General features: G+C 34.7%; 1 protein-coding gene across 2 annotated transcripts in view; it reads left to right on the forward strand.

Annotated features, from left to right (window-relative positions):
- LOC138710418 (SPRY domain-containing protein 3-like) overlaps positions 1-19,215 on the forward strand; it is a 74,243-nt gene extending 55,028 nt beyond the window's left edge. For both annotated transcript variants that reach the window (XM_069841305.1, XM_069841306.1), the window contains 2 exons: positions 1,211-1,352; positions 18,817-19,215. In XM_069841305.1, coding sequence (XP_069697406.1) covers positions 1,211-1,352; positions 18,817-18,951 — 277 coding nt within the window. In that variant the 3' untranslated portion in view covers positions 18,952-19,215. The remainder of the gene's footprint in view (positions 1-1,210; positions 1,353-18,816) is intronic.
- Positions 19,216-24,017: the final 4,802 nt, after the last annotated feature.

The raw sequence follows: 24,017 nt of genomic DNA on the forward strand, positions 1-24,017 counted from the left end.
ATTAGCAGAGCTGGCCAATGCTCTGTTAGAGATGAAGCAGACTGTCACCGGGTCTATGTAACTGCAATATGAAAGCGATGTTCTATCGGTGATGCGTCCCACGCATAATCAGAGCCGTTCCCTTTCAACCAGGCGGGTCGACTCAACCCCAACGATGGCGAAGTGCAACAAGCGACGAATTCTCCAGTGAAGGTTGGAGACTGGTCGTCCTCTCTCTGTCTCGCTGCCAACAAGAGTGGCGTCTCTCGAGGTCGCTCCTAGCTCCTCCAGCAGACAGCGCACCGCTCTCTTCTTCCTCCAATCAGAGGAGGAGAAAATGGGGGTGTGTTCACAAAATAAAAAAGAACAATGTAGCCACCACTATAACATAAAAATCCCCGCAGCATAAACTACACTACAACACCCAGGCGGTGGAGGTGATTAGCCAGACAGTCATAACCTACTGTGGTGCGGAATATCGCAACAGCTTCTCTTCTGGGCCATTCGGGGCAAGTGTTTATCTTTAATTTGTTCCTCCAAACTCTTATGGAAACATTGTCTCACTCGACTTCTTATATTTGTAGATGCCCTATGGAATGGCAGGATGTTAGAATATGAAAGGGGAATAGTTGTTCCTTTCTTTGCCAGAAAGTCTGCTGCTTCATTCCTGGCAATACCGCAGTGAGAAGGTATCCATTGCAAATGTACAATTTTATTTAGTTTCTTGATGTCTTCTCTGCATCGTTGAATGTCATCATTAGCTGGTTAGTTTGAAATATTGTTGATGATACTGGTGGCCTGAACAATACTTAAAATTTACCATTTCCAGCTTTGTCTGTGGTTTCATCACAAAACAGAAACACATCACTGACTTTTAGTTCTTCCTCTTTTCCGTTAGTAATGGTAGATAATGTTGTCAAATTCTGTTGGCAGAGGGAAAATTACCAAGACTATGAACATATTTCAACAACCATTTCCTTGCTTCAGGACAATCGAATTTTTCAGCAGGAATGTTGCACTTCACAAAAGTTTCAGCTATGAAGCTATAAGAACGACTTTATTCATACTCTTTGCCTACAAGTCAATTCATCCAAGAAGTTTGCCCCTTCGTTTATCAGAATTTGTACACTAAGATTAATGGCAGTCTGAAAACCATATACTGTACTAAAATATGGCAAGTACGGTAGTTGTTCATTAAAAATAATACCTAATAACTATCTCTGTGTTGTAGTGATGGTGGATCAGTGGAACTCAGTCCTTCGTCTCCAGCAGAAGTAGATGACTTGCTCGAATTAACCCTCGACACAAGTGACAGTGAGGATGAGGATTGGTGGAACAATCAGTGTGCCATAGAGTGCAGCAGTAAAGTTAAGGTATGGAGATACGCTTTATTATTTTTAGGACAATATCTTGTAGCTTACATTGGAATTTTTAGTATAGATACTAAAATTTGGTTGAAAATAAAGTAGTTAACTTCTTTATGAAACTGAATTGTGCTCTGTAACACTACATATTACTTCCAAATAGCGGATAAATAAATATAGAAAAATTAGCTACCCATATTGACTGTAAGGATATAAACAGTTACTTGGAATATTGCATTGAGAAACAGTGGCGCATAGCTGGAGTGATTAGTTGAGTTACCATTCTCCGTGAATCTTACTAGCGAGGTGGATCAACCAACTAACAATCTAGGGCCCTTAATCAGATGATATCAGGAATTCGAATTATAATGATGCTTAATAAATTGACAATCATTATTTTAGTAAAACAGTTAAAACTTAAAAAACTCGCAGTGTGCATTATGTTTGTTAGTTGAGATATATCACTTTCTTAAGTTGAAATTGCGATAGAAAAGCTGAAAATTTACAAGTCTTCAGGTATCAATCAAATTCCAGCAGAATTAATACAAGTGGGTGGAAGCGCATTATCTACCAAAATTTATAAGCTTGAACTTACTATTTGAGAAAAGGAAATAGTACCAGAACAATGGGAGGAGTCCATAATTGTACCTATCTTTAAAAAGGGGGGACAAGACTAACTGTAGTAACTTTCAAGGAATCTCACTTTTGTTGAAGTCGTACAAAATTTTGTCCAATATTCTTTTGAGAAGATCAACTTCATATGTGTATGAAATTATTAGGAATCATCAGTGTGTTTTAAGCGTAATAGACTGACTATTGTTCGGATTTTTTGTATTCGACAGATATTGGGGAAGAAATGGGAATATAAGGGTACAGTACATCAGTTATTCATAGATTTAAAAAAGGCATATGACTCAGTTAAGAGAGAAGTTTTATATAATATTCCTACTGAATTTAGTATTCCTAAGAAACTAGTTCGATTAATTAAGATGTGTCTCAGTGAAACATACAGCACAGTCCATATAGCCAGTTTCTGTCTGATGCTTTTCCAATTCACTGTGGGCTAAAGCAAGGAGATGCACTATCACCTTTACTTTTTAACTTTGCTCTAGAATATGTCATTAGGAAAATCCAGAATAACAGAGAGGGTTTGGAATTGAACGGATTACATCAGCTCCTTGTTTATGTGAATGACGTGATTATGTTAGAAGAAAATCCACAAACTTTTAGGGAAAACACGGGAATTTTACTTGAAGCAAGGAAGGAGATAGGTTTGGAAGTAAATCTCGAAAAAACAAAGTATATGATTATGTCTCGTGACCAGAATATTGTATGAAATGAAAATATAAAAATTGGAAATTTATCCTTCGAAGAGATGGAAAAATTCAAATATCGTGGAGCAACAGTAACAAATATAAATGATACCCAGGAGGAAATTAAACGCAGAATAAATATGGGAAATGCCTGTTATTATTCGGTTGAGAAACTTTTATCATTCAGTCTGCTCTCAAAACAGTTGAAAATTAGAATTTATAAAACAATTATATTACCAGTTTTTCTGTATGGCTGTGAAAATTGGACTCTCACTTTGAGAGAGGATCAGAGATTAATGGTGTTCGAGAATAAGGTGCTTAGGAAAATATTTGGGGCTAAGAGGGATGAAGTTACAGGAGAATGGAGACAGTTAACACAAGGCAGAATTGCATGCATTTTGTTCTTCACCTGACAAAATTAGAAACATAAAGTCCAGACGTTTGAGATGGACAGGGCATATAGCACATATGGGCGAATCCAGAAATGCATATAGAGTGTTAGTATGGAGACCGAAGGGAAAAAGACTTTCGGGTGTGCCAAGACGAAGATGGGAGGATAATATAAAAATGGATATGAGGGAGATGGGATATGATGATAGAGACTGGATTAATCTTGCACAGGATAGGGACCGATAGCGGGTTTATGTGAGGGAGGCAGTGAACCTCTGGGTTCCTTAAAAGCCATAAGTGTGTAAGTAAGTTGAGATATATATATATATATATATATATATATATATATATATATATATATATATATGTAACACAAGCAACTGCACACAGCTGGATAATTAAAACAAAAATTGTTTTTGCACCAAGAGCATCAAACTAAAACAATCCCAATATATTCACCTTGTTCACAGTGTTGAACATTTCATTCTCCAGGCATAACTTTTTAGATTATCAAGAACTATGGCAGTCACTCTGATGTGTTATTCATAGTAATGACAACAATTTTATCATGGTACAGAACAGGGGCTTCATTTCAGTTTTTGTTTGGGCAAAAGCAAGACTTTTTAGAGAAGAACTTATAGAGTATATCACATAATGTACTCCGTCCCTGTTTCCTCTATTTTCCACATCATAAACTGGGATAAATTTCACCATAAAAAAATAAAATGAACTGTGATATATGCACTGAACATATTTTTAAAGTTCATTATTTTTTACATTTCTTAAGTATTTGTTATTGCTTTAAGTTACAAATATTGCTGACTAGTGGCTTGTGCAGCAAATGCTGTAAACGTAATTAATTAGAAGTTCAAATAAAAGTTTTTCTGATTTATTTTTCAGAAAAATTACCTGACATTTTGAAAGTTATTTGCTTCCATAATATTGAGATGCAACATTTTAAGCAATATAATAACTGAATGAAGTGTAACCCTGTCAAAAATATATCTTTTAAAAAGTTTCCCTCTCAATGTTTTTTTTTTTTTCTTGAACAGATCCATCTTAAGTTCTTTGAGTTCTCCCTACACAAAAAATGATATGATTGACAGCAATTACAGATATAATCGATTAATCCAAAGGAATATGAAATTAATTTAGATGTAGTTTAAAGATGCAGCTAAAATAAGAAGCATGACTCAATTTACTAATACCTCTTCCATACTGCACTGCATCCTAGAAAAATTAGAGAATCACACATATAAGTATCTACACCGCCCCGCCATTAAATATATGAAAAGACCCACCCCACTTGATTAATAACTGTAAAAGTATTACATTTTTAATAACAATATTATCTTACGTAAGCTGTGTAGTTTTCAGTTACATATACGCACTGTAGCTGTTACTCTGTAAATTATAGATATAAAATAAGTTTGTAGTTTTTAAAATCCATTACACAGCTGCACTCAGAAAATTACACATCAGAGAATCAGACCTGTAAATTATTTTTAGTAAGTCTTGAGATGTTCTAAAAAATTACACATATGAAGATCGATATATTGAGATTATGATGTCAGAATCTGAGCTCTAAATATGAGCAATCCTGCAGGTCATGACCTTCGTATAATATTGTTTATTATAGTGTGTATGTTTTGTTTTATTCTGAAAGGCATTAGTTCTTAAAACTGACGACAGATGATTTTAGAAAATAGGAAAATGATGTAGGAAAATTGACATTTCACTGAAAACTACTATTTTTCTGAAAAACTTTGGGTTCCAAGCTTCAAAATGAGGGGTCATTTATTAAAATCCGTTCAGCTGTTTTCCCGTAATTTCCATTACCAGTTCAAATTATATATATAGATATGGTTTATGTATTTATTTTTTATTTTATGGTCAAGTTTATCCATTTTACAGTACATTTCCAGTTTCCACACACAGACCTAGTTTTAACTTCCTATTCTATTTATATGTTACGTAATTTACTTGCACTTGCTATTAATATGACGTAGGTGTGAACAAATGAACACACAATTTTATTGATAAAGAAATAATTTTAATATCAATAAACAAAAAAAAAAAAAAAAATTGTATTCTTATTTGCAGTATGTAACAACCATTAATATAGCAAAGGCTAACGTCTTAGTTTCATTTCAGCAAGGTCATAACTTTTTATTATTACTACTACTACTACTACTACTACTACTACTACTATTATTATTATTATTATTATTATTATTATTATTATTATTATTATTATTATTATTATTCAATGATACAAAAGTCTGATGTCGGAACCTGGCCTCCTTTGTCAAGTCTCTCCATTCTTCTTTGTCTTGCATAAAGTCATTAACTAGTTCATCTTTTATTTCTTGAGCATTTATAAAAGTGGAATATTCAATTTTTTTGTTAAATTTATTTATACACACTTTAACATCTAGATCTTATCGCATGTGTAGGATCTTTGGGTGTATCAATAGGCTGTGGACTATTGTGATTGTTATTGTCATATGTTATAAATGGTTTGTATTCATTTTAACAGTCCACACCTGTGGAGTAACGGTTAGCACGTCTGGCCGCGAAACCAGGTGGCCCGGGTTCGATTCCCGGTTGGGGCAAGTTACCTGGTTGAGGTTTTTCCCAGGGTTTTCCCTCAATCCAATATGAGCAAATGCTGGGTAACTTTCGGTGCTGGACCCCAGACTCATTTCACCAGCATTATCACTTTCATCTCATTCAGACGCTAAATAACCTCAGATGTTGATAAAGCGTCGTAAAATAACCTACTAAAATAAAATAAATATTCATTTTAACTGATTTCAGTTTTTAATGATTATGATATTGATGACAAATCTTGGTATGTAAATTTCCAATCCGGCATTTGCCTTTGTGACTAATAGAAGCCATGAAAAAAGTGTCATATTGGGCGGCCATGAGATTTGAACCCTCTTCCTCCTGAATGCGAGTCTAGTGCATTACCACTTGAGCCACCTCGCTCATTTTATTCCAATATGAAAAATATAGTAATCACATTTTTTTCTTTGATAGTACTGCTCAGTTATTATTGTTCTTTTTTAATCTTAAATTCAAGAGAGGGGCACCCTTTTCCCCCCTCCACAAATGACGCCAGTGATATAGAATCCTGGAGAACAAAATTGGAAATAAATTTTATAATACTGTCTCTCTAAAAAGTTGAGAATATCGGTTTTGAATGACTATTTCAGTCATATACCAGTAAAAATATTTTCATTGACGAAAAAATAACTTTGTGGACAGGTTCAATTTTATCTGTTTGCAGGGAAGAATATGAATAAGTTCAAAGGTTTTTTTCAGGAGGGATACTTTCTAAATGGGAAGGGTGGTTGTATATGCCTAAGAATCCAAAAGAAGGTCGAACTTATTTGCTATAAATAGGTAGAATGCTTCTTGATACTACTACTCATTCTTGCCAATTTTCCCAGATTTTGTAGTCTTGACATGAATGTTTTCTTCTTTGAAAATAGTTTGCTAACTTAGAGCCAAAGGTTCCTGTCGTTTCTTGCAATATGATGAATAATTCTGGGAGAAGAACTCCATCCATGCTAACGATAGTCATCATGCAGGAATGTGTGAGGGCAATGTTTTTGTAGGACATTGTTTCCATGTGCTTTTTCCAGTAAACAGTAATGTGCGTATTTGAAATCAGTGCAGACAAAGTATTATATCGAAATGATAGCCGTCCAAATCTTGGATTTAAAATATCGGCATCCTAATGAATTCAAATGAACAAAAAAGAAAATGTAAATTAATGTTAGAAAAATACATCATGAAATTAAAAAAAAAATAATATTCTGCGACAAGATGTGGTAGCTATTAAAACGATAAAAATTTATTGAAAATAAATAATATACACTGAATATTATAAAGATGAATAGAGATGATGATTGTTGATCTTCAATGAAATTTTAAAATGGTTGATGCAATTGTCTGAATAGTCTTTTCAGGAACCTTTAATTTTCTGAGGATCTCCAATGTAAATTTGGGAATTGTTCCTTGCACACCAAACATAAGTCCAATGACATTCCAATCTTGAATATTATATTTATGACTGAGATCATCACAGCATGAAAAGTAAATAGTGCTTTTCTTTTCATGTACCTGCTTTGGTTGATCTTCATTAATATCAAACCTTACTGTTGGGCCAAGAATGAGACCAGTTCTTTTATTTCGGTCAATTATTATGATGTCAGCATGCCCTGTAGATCCTTCCATAGAAGACAGTGAACTTCCTCATATACTTCGTATTCACCATGTTCCCTTAATCTGTTAGCAATTATTGAGCAGACTGTGTTATGTCTGTCAATTCGCAGATGGATTTTGTTGTTTTTGTAAAATGACAATTGTTGAAAGCAGGATAAGAACTACAATTATTTGATGAATTTATCCTGGATCAGAGTAAGAGTAATAAGAATCGGGTGGATCCTCACTGGTTGAATATTCCTGGATCAATTTTCTTGGGCGAATTAGTTTGGGTGAATTTTCTTTTGTATTACAACTCTTGTGTCAAATTGCCCAGTTCCCGAATAACAGGTTATAATTATCTTTAAGGACCTTGAATAAGAATAGGAAATAGTGTGCTTGGTATCTGAAATATAAACTGTGACATTTGAACTAACAAATAATCACAGTTTTTCTCGTAATTATTTTTGGAGTCACTGGACAGAAATCTATACGAACATAACAATAAGAATTTTCGTTAGATGCTTTCTAATTTAGCCAGCTTTTGTAACAGAATTCCAAACTACAAATGCATATTCTAGTTTCGATGTCATTAACATAAAGTGTTAAAAGTGGATCAGGCATAGAGAAATAATAAGTTATCGACTATATGAGATCATGGCTGCAGTGAACTATAAGGCTGGAGCACTAAATGATTTGATAGGAGTCCAATTGTTATAGGAATTCGTCTATTAGTGATCCTTTACTTCCATATACAAATTATTTTTTTCGTGTGTTTTAAAGAATTGCAGTGCAATTAAATGTGTAACAGAAGTATTTAAAAATTCTTGTAGGGTAACCAAATTCTTACTCTGTCATTTATTACCTAATATATCCAAGTATTTTATGCAATTTTTAAAATGTCTTTCCCATAGTAGCCAAGTGTACCACATCAAAATAGAATAATTAAAACAAATAACGATTTTCATTCATGTTTTTAAAGCCGTATTTATTTATTTATTTATTTATTTATTTATTTATTTATTTATTTATTTATTTATTTATTTATTTATTTATTTATTTATTTGTTTGTTTACACTACAGTTGGGTATACACCCGGTGGCAGTGATATATAATATACAATAATACCATTACAATTATACAATAATTACAGCAATAAAACAAAAAAAATAAAATAAAATAAACCTAAATTTATTTCTAACTATAAATAAATAGATGCAATAAACCTAGGACTATAAATGAAAACTATTCTATAATAACGCCTAACAATGAGCAAAAGTAAACCTAACTTATAAGTACTTCTATTTCACCCAACTATTACCAATTTAAGTAATTACATATCACCTTAATTTATTTACATATCAAGTAAATTACGTATCATCTTAATTAATTACATATCAACTTAATTAATTACATGACACAACTTAGATAATTACACTGCACCTACAATTACATTTTCAGTCTATACTTCTATACTTCTTCCTCCAGAAAAGTAGGCTTTGCTATACCTTATAAGAGTAGATGTTACGAAATATTTACTATTTATTATTTTTATTTATTTAATTTAGTGTCCAGACACTTTGTATAAAGCTGTTCATCTACTTGCTTCCCAGTGCAATTCTCCAACAGACTTGTATTTAAAGTTCTTCATAGCACTGCACTTTTTAATATGGTCCCAGTTCATGACACTATTGGCATCTTTGCACAGAACACATGCTGATGAGGAAAGATTGGAGAGTTGATGACGATGTTCTGCTAGCCTATTGCAATGTAGAATGCTGCTATTGATTCTTTCCTTGCTTAGTTGGCAATTGTATCTTTTTTATATGATCAGCACATTCCATTTCTTGTCTTTGCTTCAGTGAATAAGATCTTGATGCACTTCTTCTTTAAATTTATTATTGATATTATGGAATGGTAGGGGTTGGTACCCTTAGGAAAGTTCAGGATAACAGGCAGGGTTTGGAATTGAACGGGTTACATCAGCTTCTTGTCTATGCGGATGACGTGAATATGTTAGGAGAAAATACACAAACGATTAGGGAAAACACGGAAATTTTATTTGAAGCAAGTAGAGCGATCGGTTTGGAAGTAAATCCCGAAAAGACAAAGTATATGATTATGTCTCGTGACCAGAATATTGTACGAAATGGAAATATAAAAATTGGAGATTTATCCTTCGAAGAGGTGGAAAAATTCAAATATCTTGGAGCAACAGTAACAAATATAAATGATACTCGGGAGGAAATTAAACGCAGAATAAATATGGGAAATGCGTGTTATTATTCGGTTGAGAAGCTCTTATCATCCAGTCTGCTGTCCAAAAATCTGAAAGTTAGAATTTATAAAACAGTTATATTACCGGTTCTTCTGTATGGTTGTGAAACTTGGACTCTTACTCTGAGAGAGGAACATAGGTTCAGGGTGTTTGAGAATAAGGTGCTTAGGAAAATATTTGGGGCTAAGCGGGATGAAGTTACAGAAGAATGGAGAAAGTTACACAACACAGAACTGCACGCATTGTATTCTTCACCTGACATAATTAGGAACATTAAATCCAGACGTTTGAGATGGGCAGGGCATGTAGCACGTATGGGCGAATCCAGAAATGCATATAGAATGTTAGTTGGGAGACCGGAGGGAAAAAGACCTTTAGGGAGGCCGAGACGTAGATGGGAGGATAATATTAAAATGGATTTGAGGGAGGTTGGGTATGATGATAGAGACTGGATTAATCTTGCACAGGATAGGGACCGCTGGCGGGCTTATGTGAGGGCGGCAATGAACCTTCGGGTTCCTTAAAAGCCATTTGTAAGTAAGTAAGTAAGGGGTTGGTACCCTTTTTACTACTGTCAGCGCATTTCGAACTGGTGGATCAAGTTCATGTACAAACATGCAAATGTACAAACCACGCAGGAGTCCCTCAACTGAAAACTATGAACTGAAGCATTGGTAATCCCGACTGTCCCAGCTGACTTTAGACCTTGATCTGCCAGTTCGAAATGCGCTGAGTATAGTCGATCAGCTAGTTCGTTCCCCTCAATTCCACAGCGTGAGAGGATCCACTAGAAGTATTATATTCTTGTTCATATTTTGCAACTCTGTTGTTAAATCTTGAATGTCTGCTATGCAGGAACTTGAAGGTTGTGTAGCTATGACGCAAATGAGTGATTGTGAGTCACTCAGGAAAACTGCATTGTAGAAATTCTCTTGTCTAGATGTTAGACATTGTATTGCTACTTTTATTGCTTCTATTTCTCCATCGAGATTGGTCTGATATTTTTATAGTGTGTGACATAAGCAGAACAATTTACTATATACATTGGCTCCTACAGTGTTATTCCTCCCTACTTGAGATCTGTCAATATACAGAATGTTTCAAATTCAACTGAAGAAATTTATCTGGTTACAGAGGTTTTGTAGACAAGCAATTTGAGATAGAGAACCAAGGGTCTCCGACGAAAAATACCAGAATTATCAGTTGTTAAAGTTGTTTACAATTGATAATCCTGTGGGTATGGAATGGTATGGGATGGGACTCGAATGTACTACCTTTAGGTCTGAAGTATGATGCATTATCTGTTACACCAGTGTTCCGCAACCTTTTTTTACTCACGGCACACCCTAGACAGCCCTAGACTCAACACGGCACACCAAAATGTTAATCCCCTCAAAAACATATGTTGTGACTCTCTTAATATAATTACGTAATGTAATCAAATTTACTACTACTACTATTATTATTATTATTATTACTATTATTATTATTATTATTATTATCAAACATAAATCGACTCTTGCATTTCTTAACAATTTATGAACTTTAATTCACTGTAGAAAGTACACATTTCTATTACCAATATTAAAGTAAATAACTCTACTTATAGTTTCAATATGATACTTGGGACTGCTTAGCTGCACACAGGTGACTGATCTGGGGCGGAATTGTTGACAGTGCAAGCCTAATTTCTTCATCGATGGATTTGATTCTCTCCTTCTTTAATGTGTTAATTTCAGTTAACGTCGAGAAGCCCAGTTTACACATACATGTAGTTGAAAATGACAATAACATATTTTTTTTAGTTGGTTATTTAACGACGCTGTATCAACTACGAAATTATTTAGCGTCGATGATATTGGTGATAGCGAGATGGTACTTGGCGAGATGAGGCCGAGGATTCGCCATAGATTTAACTAGCATTCACCTTATGGTTGGGGAAAACCTCGGAAAAAACCCAACCAGGTAATCATCCCAAGCGGGAATCGAACTCGTGCCCAAGCGCAACTTCAGAATGGCAGGCAAGTGCCTTAACCGACTGAGCCACGCCGGTGGCTGCAATAACATATTAATTTTACTGCTTCGTGCATCACAATTTTCAGAGGAGATGACAAATACTTAGCAACAATGGCTCCGCGATGAATGAGACAATGGTCGCTCCGTATGTTATGTTAATACTTCACGTACTTTAGGCACGAAAACTTTCATAGAAACAGCTCCATCTCTAAAACGCTAACGCAATCCTCCTATGTTAATTCATTATGGACCACATATTCATTAGTTGTCCTACGAAATATTTCTACACTGGTTGCTCGCTCGGGCACTTCTCTGCACCAAAAAAAAAAAAAAATGCAATTACATCCCCATGAATGTACCGAATGTAAAAAAGAAGTTGTGCGTGACCAGTAGTATCGTCGATCTGAAGTGAGAACTTCTGACTGCTCTTTATTTCCTCCTTCATAATGTCTTGGATATCACTGGACATGTCACTAACTCGGCGGCTATTTGTGTCACAAGAGAGAGGAATTTAATTTTAATTAATTTTATTAATTTCTTACAATAATAGGTAAAAGTTCGCTCACACCTTTCACCTTGTGGAGGCACACCGGTTGCGGAACACTGTGTTACACCACCGCTTCATGCTGAAAAATCTCCTCTAAAATAGGTACAATAACAAAAATGAATGAGGGAGAAACAAAAAGCAACGCAGTAGCATGCTGTCCAATTAATTATTTGCTGGCAGTTTTATAACTGTTAAATTTTGAAAATACGGTTGATTAATTCTTAACAATTAGGCTTCATTCAATCCTTAATATTGTCCGAAACCATCCTCAAAATTCTGGAAACTATACAATTTACTATTAACATTTCAGATGCCTCTCACTAGACCTCATCGAAGCGAGTGTACACCATGTAACTTCTATTAAAATTCATAAAACAATATACCTCGTAATTACTATAGTCTTATCAAAAATGATTGTGTCATAAAAGGTAACTGTTACTTACGACGTATAATTGGGGTTGAATCTTAATTGAAGTTTATTGAAAATTATTTACTTACAATGTTCGAAAGGTGTTATTGACGGAAGAGTAGATGCCTGTTGATTAGTTCGTCGGAATGTTACATAATGGTCTGCTTGCTAGGTGAAGCGTAGAGGAGTGATGGAAGTATTATATTAACTCATAAGTATCGACATAACTTATCTGAAAATAAAATAAAATGACTTTCAAATTTCTATTCTGCATGCTTAGTGCACGCAGTGCAACCTGGCTATCAGAACAAATGTAGATATTTATGCCTTGGCATGATCTATTTAGGTTTTCCTGAGTGCAAGCTAATATAGCAAACCCTTCAGCTTGAATGCATGTTACTTCTTTATAAACTGTCATTACTCCACACAGAGTCAAGATACAAGTTGATAGCAAATATAATCTGAATCTGAACAGCTGACGATCACTAGTCACGTTGTTACATCACGTCATTTTTATATGCCTTACTAAAACAGTAACAGAGGTAGACACCATATTTGTTTCTTTATTTTGTATATTATTTGTTGTCAGCAACTTAATGACGTTTTAATATTCGTGGCATTTGAAATATAGGCTACTGCCTACTTCATATAATAGATCTGTCATATATACAACTAACAGTCAATGTTCTACTTTTTAAAATGTTACTCCTCTTCATTATGTAAATATTCCATGCAAGTGGTTGTATTGGTATTAATAAGAAATTGTCGAATTTATAAGGTAACATCGATTGCTATTCATCTTTTAAAGTCCTAACAGCAGGAAATTTTTCGTTCCATATTGTGCACAAACAGTGGGTAGTTCGATCTACAAACGAACAAATAGGGCTACTTGTTCTGGAATTGTTTCCATTTTCCATATATGGAATGAATAGGAGTGAGTACGTGTGTCATATCCCAATGACAGTGTCTATGGAAAAATCAAGTCATATTGAAGGGAAGTGCCTGTTGGAAATCTCACTTCTGACAACCAATTTTGTCATATCATATTGCAATTCTTGAGTCTTCTCAGTTATAACGGACAGTTTATGCAGCAGACTATTACTGTTAGAGAATGCCTAGGAAATTATTAAACCATAAAGAAACCCAAAGCTTAGGAAAACCATTTCGCTGATGGACAGATAAATTTTTGTAATCTCAGAATGGACATTGGTTATCCAGAACCGAAGATGAAGACAGGAGGAGGAGGAGACTATTACTGTGTTCGATCATACTCAGGACCATCAGGAATATATTCCGACATCATAATTATAATGAAATAGATTAACTTCACTTCGTTTCACTTCTTTAACTTATTATTATGATAATTACATGAGGAGGAGGAGAAGGAGACTATTACTGTGTTCGATCATACTCAGGACCATCAGGAATATATTCCGACATCATAATTATAATGAAATAGATTAACTTCACTTCGTTTCACTTCTTTAACTTATTATTATGATAATTACATGTTTTCTCATTTTGCTTGTGTTACTTAAGATACCTTTTTGGATACTTTATTCATCATCATCTGTGATGCTACGGTCCTTTAAGTTTATTCTTGACCTCCTTAAGAACAATTGACTAATCCTCTCTTTCCGAAGCCCTCTGTCTCCATCCCTTTATCCCTGACCTTGCAAGATCATTCTGGACATCTTCCAGCCATCATAGTTTAGGTCTTTTGACCACCTGATTTAACATCTAATAATACTTTAGGGATTCGCTTTTTGTCCATCCTGATTATGTGACCAAGCCAGTCCAATGCCCTAATTTTTATATTAGCATCCTTGTATATAGTTTGTAATTCTGAGATGGTTTTAATTCTCTAGATCCTCTGGTCCGGGTCCAGGTCCAAAAATTCTCCGTAATATTTTCCTTTCCCAGGTATTTAGAATTGTAATTGCACGTTCAGGTGAAGTCTGCGTTTCAGAAAATAACAGTTGATTTGATAATTGTCTTATAAATTCTCACTTCAATTACTTGATTTATAAAAATTCAATTTTTAAAACTAATTGAGTTTATTCAGGTAAGATACAATGCTAGATTTCTGCCGCTAATGCTATAACTTCTTTAAAGCCCCTTCCAGACTTCTCGACTTTATTAGACAGAAACTGGCTTACAGATATAATTTATAACAAGCAACTGGCTGGCCCTGTTTTCGATCAGAAGGTAATTTGTAATTTCATTAATCATATTCAGTATGGGTCAAAATAGGTCCTAAAATTTTCTTGTCTCATGAATGAAATTTGCACATCCAACTGTCTTTAAAACAATAAATATGTAAGAGATTTCAATGGAATTTCGCACTATGCAAGTTCGAAATGTATTGGGTCATTAGTGACCATTAGAAGATTTCAATGGAATTTCGCACTATACAAGTTCGAAATATATTGGGTCATTAGCGACCATTAGAATGTGTGACTCATAAAACATATCACAGTCTACTATATACAGTCACGAAGCTTGGGATGATTTTTTTGCAATTCTCGCGATAGTTGCTAGCTGTTTGGAATGCTGTGAGTACTAGGAACAATAGACTGTGCCACTGCCATTGTGATCTAATACAGGCCGTAAGGCAGACCATGTAACTCGCTTAACCCGATCACGAAGGGCAGCGTTTCAACCATATAATTTAGTTGGAATGCATAAACAGTAACATATGTTTCTCTAAAATGTAGTGTAATTCCATTAATAAAATTTAAAACAATGATTATGAGACACTTCAGACATAATTCACTTGCGAGTTAAGATATAATATTATTTATGGTGTGGAAATTACGTTGTTCATATGTGTAATGCCTGCCTTTATTTCGATTAAATATTGCGAAATTCTTGTACATTCATTTATGCATGATTCAATAATTTTCATTTGCACCGCACGGATATTTAGATATGTTGAAATTATAGGTTATGTTTACTGTACCAGTTGCCCCTTTCTGTCTAAATTTAGTGATCTCCAATGCCTTGCCATTCATATGAAAGTTATAGGTTATGTTTAATATATTTAACTTATATTTCTAAATTCGCAATCATACATTATAATTATAACTTAAGAATGAAGAATTTAAGAATGCAGTTATATTGTCAGACTCCAAAGCAGCTATTCTATCAATAGTCTCTAAACACACACCTTCATCTCAAACAGCAGAAATAACTAATATGCTCTCTCAATTAATATCACTCAATAAAAGAATTGTATTCCAATGGATACCATCCCATTGTAGAATCCTGGGAAACGAGAATGCGGATGCTTTAGCAAAGAAGGACAGCACTGCTACTTACAGACCTGTTACTAAATCTACGTATTACTCTGTGAAAAGATTTATTAAATCTACATACTTAGACTTCAAGAAACAAAATTTGATAACACAATCTCAAGGGAAAAAATGGAACTCTCTGCATCAAAATCCACAGTTAATTCCTGATTTACCACGAAAATCATCTGTAGCTGCATTTAGATTGGCAACAGGCCATGATTGTTTGGCCAAACACCTGCATAGAATTAGAATATATCAGTCTCCTAACTGCCCATTGTGCAACTCAAACCAAGAAATGGATTCGGAACACCTCAAAATCTGTGCTTCAGTGGCTAGTCATGATAATATCTTTGAAAAATATTGGAGTGCAAGAGGTCAAATGACTTTATTGTCAAATGCCTGGCATTAGAAAACAACATTATAATTAAGCATAATGTCATGTATGATACCCCGGACATTCAATTTGTCTGTATTTTGATACTACAATTGAGTACTGAATTATTGTTTTTATCTACTACTTAAGAGACGAAGTAACACAATTGTACGTGCACTAATTTCATAGGAGTGGTGTGGTAAATGTTTTGTCTAAAATTAAGGAAGGTAGATGTGCTAAATTGAAATCACAATATAAATTCTTTTTTATTAAACCTCAAAATAGCTTCCATTCTAAACTTGAAATGTTGACGTGAACAGATTATGTTAACGCGTAAAATTCTCTTCACATTAAAATAACACAGTTTTGTAATTATTTCTGCAACATATTATGCAACAAGAAGTAAACGGAACTTATGGACACATTACACTAAATAAAGCTTACCAATAATAAGCAATAACATTATAATATAATATTTCACTGAGCTCCATACGCTGAAATAGAAAACCTGAACAAACATTACGGCCTGGTCTAGATCGAAAAAGCATTGACTGTGCCGTATTTCGCATTTTTGTGGAAAGCTATGTAATCTGTGAAATGTTTGTTATCGGTTGTAATAACTGTAAATGGCTAAAATACAATAATTTTAATAATAATATGGGACAGGGAGACGTTTGTAGTACTATAAATTGTAAGAAAAATAGGTTAGAGTTATCCTTCTTCCGAAAGATCCAGGAAGGTGAGTTTATAGAATATTATATATATTTTATGAAAATAATATATAAACCTTATGTATTTCATATTTCAATAGTGGAAGGAAGGTGTTAATTTTTTCAAAAGAACACGTTATCGAAAGTACAATACATCTTATGGTCTGCTAGGGAAAGTCTCTGTGATCAGGCGATAGTAGCGATCTATGGATACATATTTCAACTGTCTATGTTTGCATATTTAGTAAGTATTAAGCTTCGTGACTGTATATACTAGACTGTGATAATATACTGGTGCAGTCACTGTAGCTCGAGAATACGAGAATACATATCCGGGTGCACAAACATGCAACTGTCAGTCTGCGTCTAACCGGCCCAGTTTGCATATTTATTGCGGAGTATCTTGCAGGGTGGTTCTGTAGTTCTGAGCATTTTACAGTTTAACAGTTTCTTTTTTACCATCTTCGTAATGTCTTAAAATGTCTGATGATATTTTTCAAATTATTATAGTTATGTATACACATATTGAGAGACTGCCACAGGCTATAGTTATGCCCTGGAACATAACATAAGCACTAAAATAAACCAAATTATCTTTACTTTGCAGTGTAAAAATCATTTTCCCTAGTATTGTAATTTTCCCTGTGACTTTACTGACTTAAGATTTATTACATGAAAGTTACAATGCTGTTGAGAGAATCTTAAGCCTCGTCTCCACTATTAAACATTTAACAACAACATGTTAAATATAACATGTTGAATTTAACATGTATATGGACATTTCAAGTCTCAATTGACTTAACATGTTAATTGAGTATGTTAAAGTTGGCGTGTTTTCCAGCAGCAATGGAAAACATGTCAAGTCAATTCACTTGCTCATGCAATGTCAGTACAATTCGGCAAAGTTCGTACAGTTTCTATAGCAACTAACTTTCGATTTTGTGGTGCGTAACTAGAGCACCTCTTGATTTTTTTTATACGATCCTTAGTGTTGGCTGTAAGTTGTTCGAAGTATTGGGATGGACGAAAGATAATACCGTTAAAATGAAATTGATTAATACATTAATGGAAAAGCCTCGTTTGTGGGATGTGGCTGCAAAATAATACAGGGACAAACAAAGAAGGCCGACTGTTTTAGAGAACTGAAATTATTATTATTTAACTGTTCTCGAGAATACAATAGAGAGTTTTCGCATCCTCGTGGTTTGCTAAATGTTAATACAATGTTGACGTCAGTAATGGTCGTATTTGGTGACGTATGTTAACATTAACATTCGTAAAACTTAGGAAAGAATAACATGATATTAGCCGCTCCTTTAACATTTATCATGTCATAGCTCCTATGACAGTCAATCAATCGCGCTGTAATTTTTTTAAATGAGGTGAAATGGCTGCTCTTAATTGTGTGTTTTCCTTTGATATGACAAAAAATATTTTTGCAGCACTACATTATTAAAATCGTGTTCTGACATTCTCAGAAAGTTTTTGAATCCAAATCGATCTTCAACTTTAAGCTCATTTAGAATGTCTTCTGCATTGTGTCTTTTTCTAAGATATTGCCGCATCCACATTCTCATTTCTTCCTTTTCAAGGCCTTGTAACAAGCAATAGAGGAATTACAAAAGCCAAACCATCATCATCTGAGTCCATTGTCGAAGGTTTGAAAACAAGACACTACCTACATTAAAATCTCATAGACGGTTTATGGTGGACTACGCAAGGAAAGTCAAGTTTAACATGTTGGGATGTTAACAGTAAACAGTTTAACATTTAACATGTTGCTGTTAAATGTTTATTAGTGGAGACGAGCCTTTACACAATTGACGTATTTAAAAGTCTGTGTGCAAAATATTAACATTTTGAATGTCAATTATTACGCAAGTTATTTTCTTTTTTAATCTACTGTATGTGTTTTCCTGATTGAAGGTTTTCTTTACGAGAAATGGCAAAACTGTGGGTGTGAGGCAAGTTCGCATCCCTAAAGGCGGCTTCTTTCCGACAATAGGAATGCTCAGTGTGCAGGAGAAGGTGCGAGTGGATCTGCGACCTCTAACAGGTTGAAAAGATGTGCAACTGTTTGATACTATTTTGTATAAATGAAAGTTTATGTGCAACGAACTTTGCTATTTTTTCACTCTTTATATATTTCAGAAACAAAATATGTTTATTTATGGTCTTTCGATTGTGCTGAAAATTGGGTACATCGTTCAGCTCAATAGTTAGTGTTTTTGTCTGCATTTGGTAGGCCTGTGTTATACAATACTGACTGTTATGATTAAATGTCTCGGTCCCTTTAATAACTCCATTACAAATACCTCAAAACAACTGTACCTTTTTTATAGTTACTGTATAAGATAATGTTAGGTCAGATCCATATTTTACAACCCCATTCCATTCATTGCACTTCATTTTGTGTTATGTACAGTATATCCCTTCTTGAGATATTTCTTTTATTTATAATATTACTCTTCTTCTGTGTGTGCGTGGATTAAATTTTTATACTAAGTACTTACTAATTTTATAGTAAGTCCAAATTGACATGTTCCATTATTAGAGAATATTCTCTACAATCACAGTAAGTCACTAGGCGCAATACACCAGCACCGAGAAAAATGTGATGGGAAATTCATGTTCTGCGTATTTTACGTATTATGTATGAACAGTACTTCAATCACAATTTTTTTTTTAACCTGCAAATTGCCACACTTGTATTACAAGATTGCCTCATGTATAATGTATTATTTACTATCTTAAGAATAGTAAAGTTCACCAGTATACATCATGAAAGCATAAGAGACAGGTAAGTATGATTCTAGAAGTGAATATAGTTCTAGTTGTCTTCAGGCACCTTAAGATCTCCTGCACTTATTTCCTTAGGATGAGCTGTCCCATGAACTGTTCTGACAAACCGTTCTTGGTCAAACAGAATTTTTTTTTACAGAATTGTATATAGACCAGTGTTCTAAGATAAAAAAGATAGTAAAACAAGCAATTATATATGTCTTTGTTCATTTCGAGACGTGTCATTCATTTGTTGGCATCTTCATTGAGTATGTGTGTAGTTTGAAATCACAGTAAAAATGATGGGATGAGAAGTTATCTTTAAATGTTCTGAAATTGTAGTATTAAAATTGAGATATTCCAAGAAGGAATGAATATGCATGGAGGATCAAAGCTTTGCGAAGTTTTCAGTGGAGTCAGTTGATCAGAAACACGATACATGGTGTTCTATAGGGTGACAACAGACTAAACATAGCACTTCCGTTGCTGCTTGGAACATGATGTCATAATTTCACATCCACTAACTGGTAACAGGAGGTGTGACAGACATGTAGGCCATTTTACTCTTTAGGATTGGCCTGAAATACACTAAATAGCACGAATATAACAATGCTTTAGTACATTATCTAGAGTAAACTGTACTTCACAGGAATAAACCCTTATTCTTCATGAGTTTCATGACAAATGACATATTCCTCACTCCAGTATGACCGGTAGGAGCACTTGGTTCCTGCACACTTTGAAATATTTGTTGTTGGTCTGTAATACAGTAGCAACGGGGAGGATAATGGACGAAAAAAATACCTTTGATAATAAAGAGATGAGTCAAAATATTGAAGATGGCAACAATGCCAATGATGCATACTAATCCAGAATTACGACCTGTTATTTCAAATGAGTTTTCTTTTCTGAAAAAAAAAATTGAAGATTTTTTAGCATTCTCACTCAATATTCTGATAATGACTGATTTATGATGATTATCATGACTTACCACGAAAAGTGACAATGAGCTCTCCTTTATTGATAAGACAGTCCTTGTAAAAAACACATTAAACATTAAAGCAATATTTAATTTTGGTATGGTGAAATAAAAATTAGGAATGAGACTTCCCTTCAAAGAAATAGGCAGATGCAAGAAAAAGTTCATTTCCCAACTCCTTTTTTCATTCATCTTCAAAGTGTCACACTGGACAAACCAAGTATTGCACAGTTGAATAATTATGTTTTTACACTCTTTTTCAGCATTAGAACACTGATCTGTATAAAAATTCTTGTTTGAACCAAGATCTGTCCCTTCTGAACTTGAACCTGGGCTTCTCTGTCCATCCATAGTATGTTTGCTTTGTGTCATGTGTGAAGTGAGAAGGAGATGGAGTTTCATAGCACATTACTATCTGCTTCAGATATTCTTGTGGTATCTCGCCCAAGTGAATGCCTTCAGATAAGAAATATATGCACATTGTCTTCACAAATATAACTTGAACATCTACTATAAAACTGCTTCATTGTCTTTTTTTTTTTGACAGGAAAATTTTTTTTTCATACTTATTTGAATATGTCTTCAGCTTTTTTGACTGTACACAAAAACATAAAAATGCTGCATCATTATGGACAAACTTTGAATACACATTTAATAGCTACAAAAGCCTCTTGTAGAATAGCTTGGTTATTGTAATCTTTGGCAATGCAAGGTTTTTGGGAATACTCAGACTCAACAACTAGAATATCGTCTTGCCCTCTTGCCTTCTTTAAATATCTTAGTCATCATTTAGCCTTTCATATGTTTTACTTCTTTGCTTGTGCAAAATATACTCTATGTGACACTCATCTTGTGGATTGCTTTATATTTTGAGCTCACACTCCTGGCAATAGTTGCAGGTGTCAGTTTTCGTTTTTGGAAAGTGAAATAATTTGTATTTTATTCGATTTTCCTTGCATGTGTGTTGCACATTTTAAGTGACCTAACGCCAGTTCATAAACATTTGCTTCGATCTTCCTATGCTTACCATGCTTTTCACGCTGTACTTAGAGGGGCTGCTTTCCAACATTGTTTCTTTTTTATCACAATAGCCAAATTCTCTTAATGCTTACCTGATAAACGCTGATAAGAAACGAATGACAAATCACTTGATTACAGCCATCTTTCTTCAAACAGTACTGCCATATATGCTGTCTATTAACTCTGGGCTCTTCTATCCTCCTGTACCTTTCTCTCCAAGCTCATGCAGCCTGCCAGAAAAGTATCCTATGATTCCTTGACTCTGCTGTCATAAAATAATTCATATATTGCTTACTGCAGCTGCAAAAGGGTATCTGTCAGAGAGCTTCCCATTGAAGGCTTTAAGGAACGAACCTGGACAAATACCCAATGTCCCATCTCTACCTTCCCGTGGTGCAGCTGTTAGTAAGCATGATTTTACAAGGTGAACTAAAGGGAGGGGTTACTCATCAATTAGCACTGGTCAGCTTGATGAGTTAATGACTGAATTTGGTATAATTTTCCTCTATTCAATACCTAATTCCCTCTTTACCCTTTCCTATCCAGTCCTCTGACTGAAGTCTTACTTTCTTCGAACCCGACGGCATTAGAGCATTCTAGGCCTAGGGGTTCATTTCACTTCCCTTCCTCCTCTTTCTACTTTTCTGTTCCTAGTGCTGACCTGCTATGGCACTAAAATCGTCCTCCAGTGGCTTAAGGAGGGAAAGCTGGTGATCAAGATCTCCCAGCTAGGTCCGATGGACCCATCGACCAACAGCAGGTGTGGTCCTCCAGACATTCTGGGGGTTGTGTGTGGTTGAAGTAGTCATCAAAATGTTAAAATATTGTGTTCACTTAAATCGGCCACAACTTGCCATTTAACTACTCCAATATGAAATGAGTACCATTAAGGTAAAATTATCCGGAGGTAAAATAGTCCCCCAATTGGATCTCCGGGCGGGGACTACTTTAATGGTACAGAATCAACTAAACATCTTACAATGGAATGCTGGCGGTATAACACTCAAAATCTGTGCTTCAGTGGCTGACCATGATAATATCTTTGAAAAATATTGGAGTGCAAGAGGTCAAATGACTTTATTGTCAAATGCCTGGCATTAGAAAACAACAACAACATATTGCTTACTGCTTGTGAAATAGCATCCTTCAAATTCTTAATTGAGAACACATATGTTTTGTTCTGAGAAAAACATAAAAAACCATCCTGTGTTCAAGATTGTCCACGAAACAAATCAGTTTTTTTTTTTTTTTCAGTCAGTAGGTAACTTTGAAATGATTTTACAGCACACTGTTTGATGGTCATTAAATGATTTTCAGAGGAGGAAAAAAAGTTTAAATTCGCCGACTTGGGTACCTTTTAACAATCAATCCGTAATTTCTTTAATTCCTTGTCCCTTTTAATCATTGTGCCTTATTTTTTAAACAGAATATACACTGCAACTATCACAAACCAACATACTTTTACGCACTGTACTTTACTATATCAAAAAATATTAAAAACCTAACAATGTTTTGCCTCTAATATACTTGATAAGACTCAATAAGAAGAAAATTAGCTAATGCCATGAAATAATAAATAAATAAGCCCACTACATCCCATTAGGGCCAGGGCCTCCTGCATCAGGCAGGGTGAGCTCTCCTTATACTCACCTGGGGAGCTATTCCTGACGAGTCCATTGTATTGGTTAAAAAAAGTTATTACCCTCATGCTTAACGATTGTTCATTTACTGTCTCTGATGTTTGTCCATTTTCAGTCACTAGAGGTTACGCACTGATAATAGTTAGATGTTTGATGTCAGTCCACTTTCCATCACTTAGGGTCTGTCCATGTTCTTCCAAGCATCTGTCATGTTGTGCTGCATGTCGCCATTCTTGTCCACTGTCTATCAGCTTCCCTCCTGAAGAAGTCGCTCCATCAGGCCCTCGGTCTTCCCGCTGTCCTCTTCCCCGTTCTTGGATCCCACATGGTTGTCACATACGCCCTTCTCAACGTGTTCAGTCTGCTCACGTGGCCTCCCCACTTCCACTTCTGTCGCTGAGCTGCCATCATGAAGCCTTATAGGCCTGTCATCTTCCTTTCTGTGTGTATGAATCAGGAAATTGAAATCAAACACCTAGGAGCTCCAGACCACCGGACTAAAATAATAATGGTGAACACACAGACAAGTCTTTACGAGTAGTTATCAGTAGGGCCTGGATTTTTCGAAAATGCATATGTGCATATGGAAATGTATATTTTGAGGGTTAGTGCATATTTCGGCATTTATTTAGTTCGTGTATGATCAATTATCTGACATTTCTGGACGATCTGTAAATCTAGTAATAAATTTGTATGTCGGACATCCC

Source organism: Periplaneta americana, chromosome 12, assembly GCF_040183065.1.
Source record: "Periplaneta americana isolate PAMFEO1 chromosome 12, P.americana_PAMFEO1_priV1, whole genome shotgun sequence".
Classification (NCBI taxonomy): Eukaryota; Metazoa; Arthropoda; class Insecta; order Blattodea; family Blattidae; genus Periplaneta; species Periplaneta americana.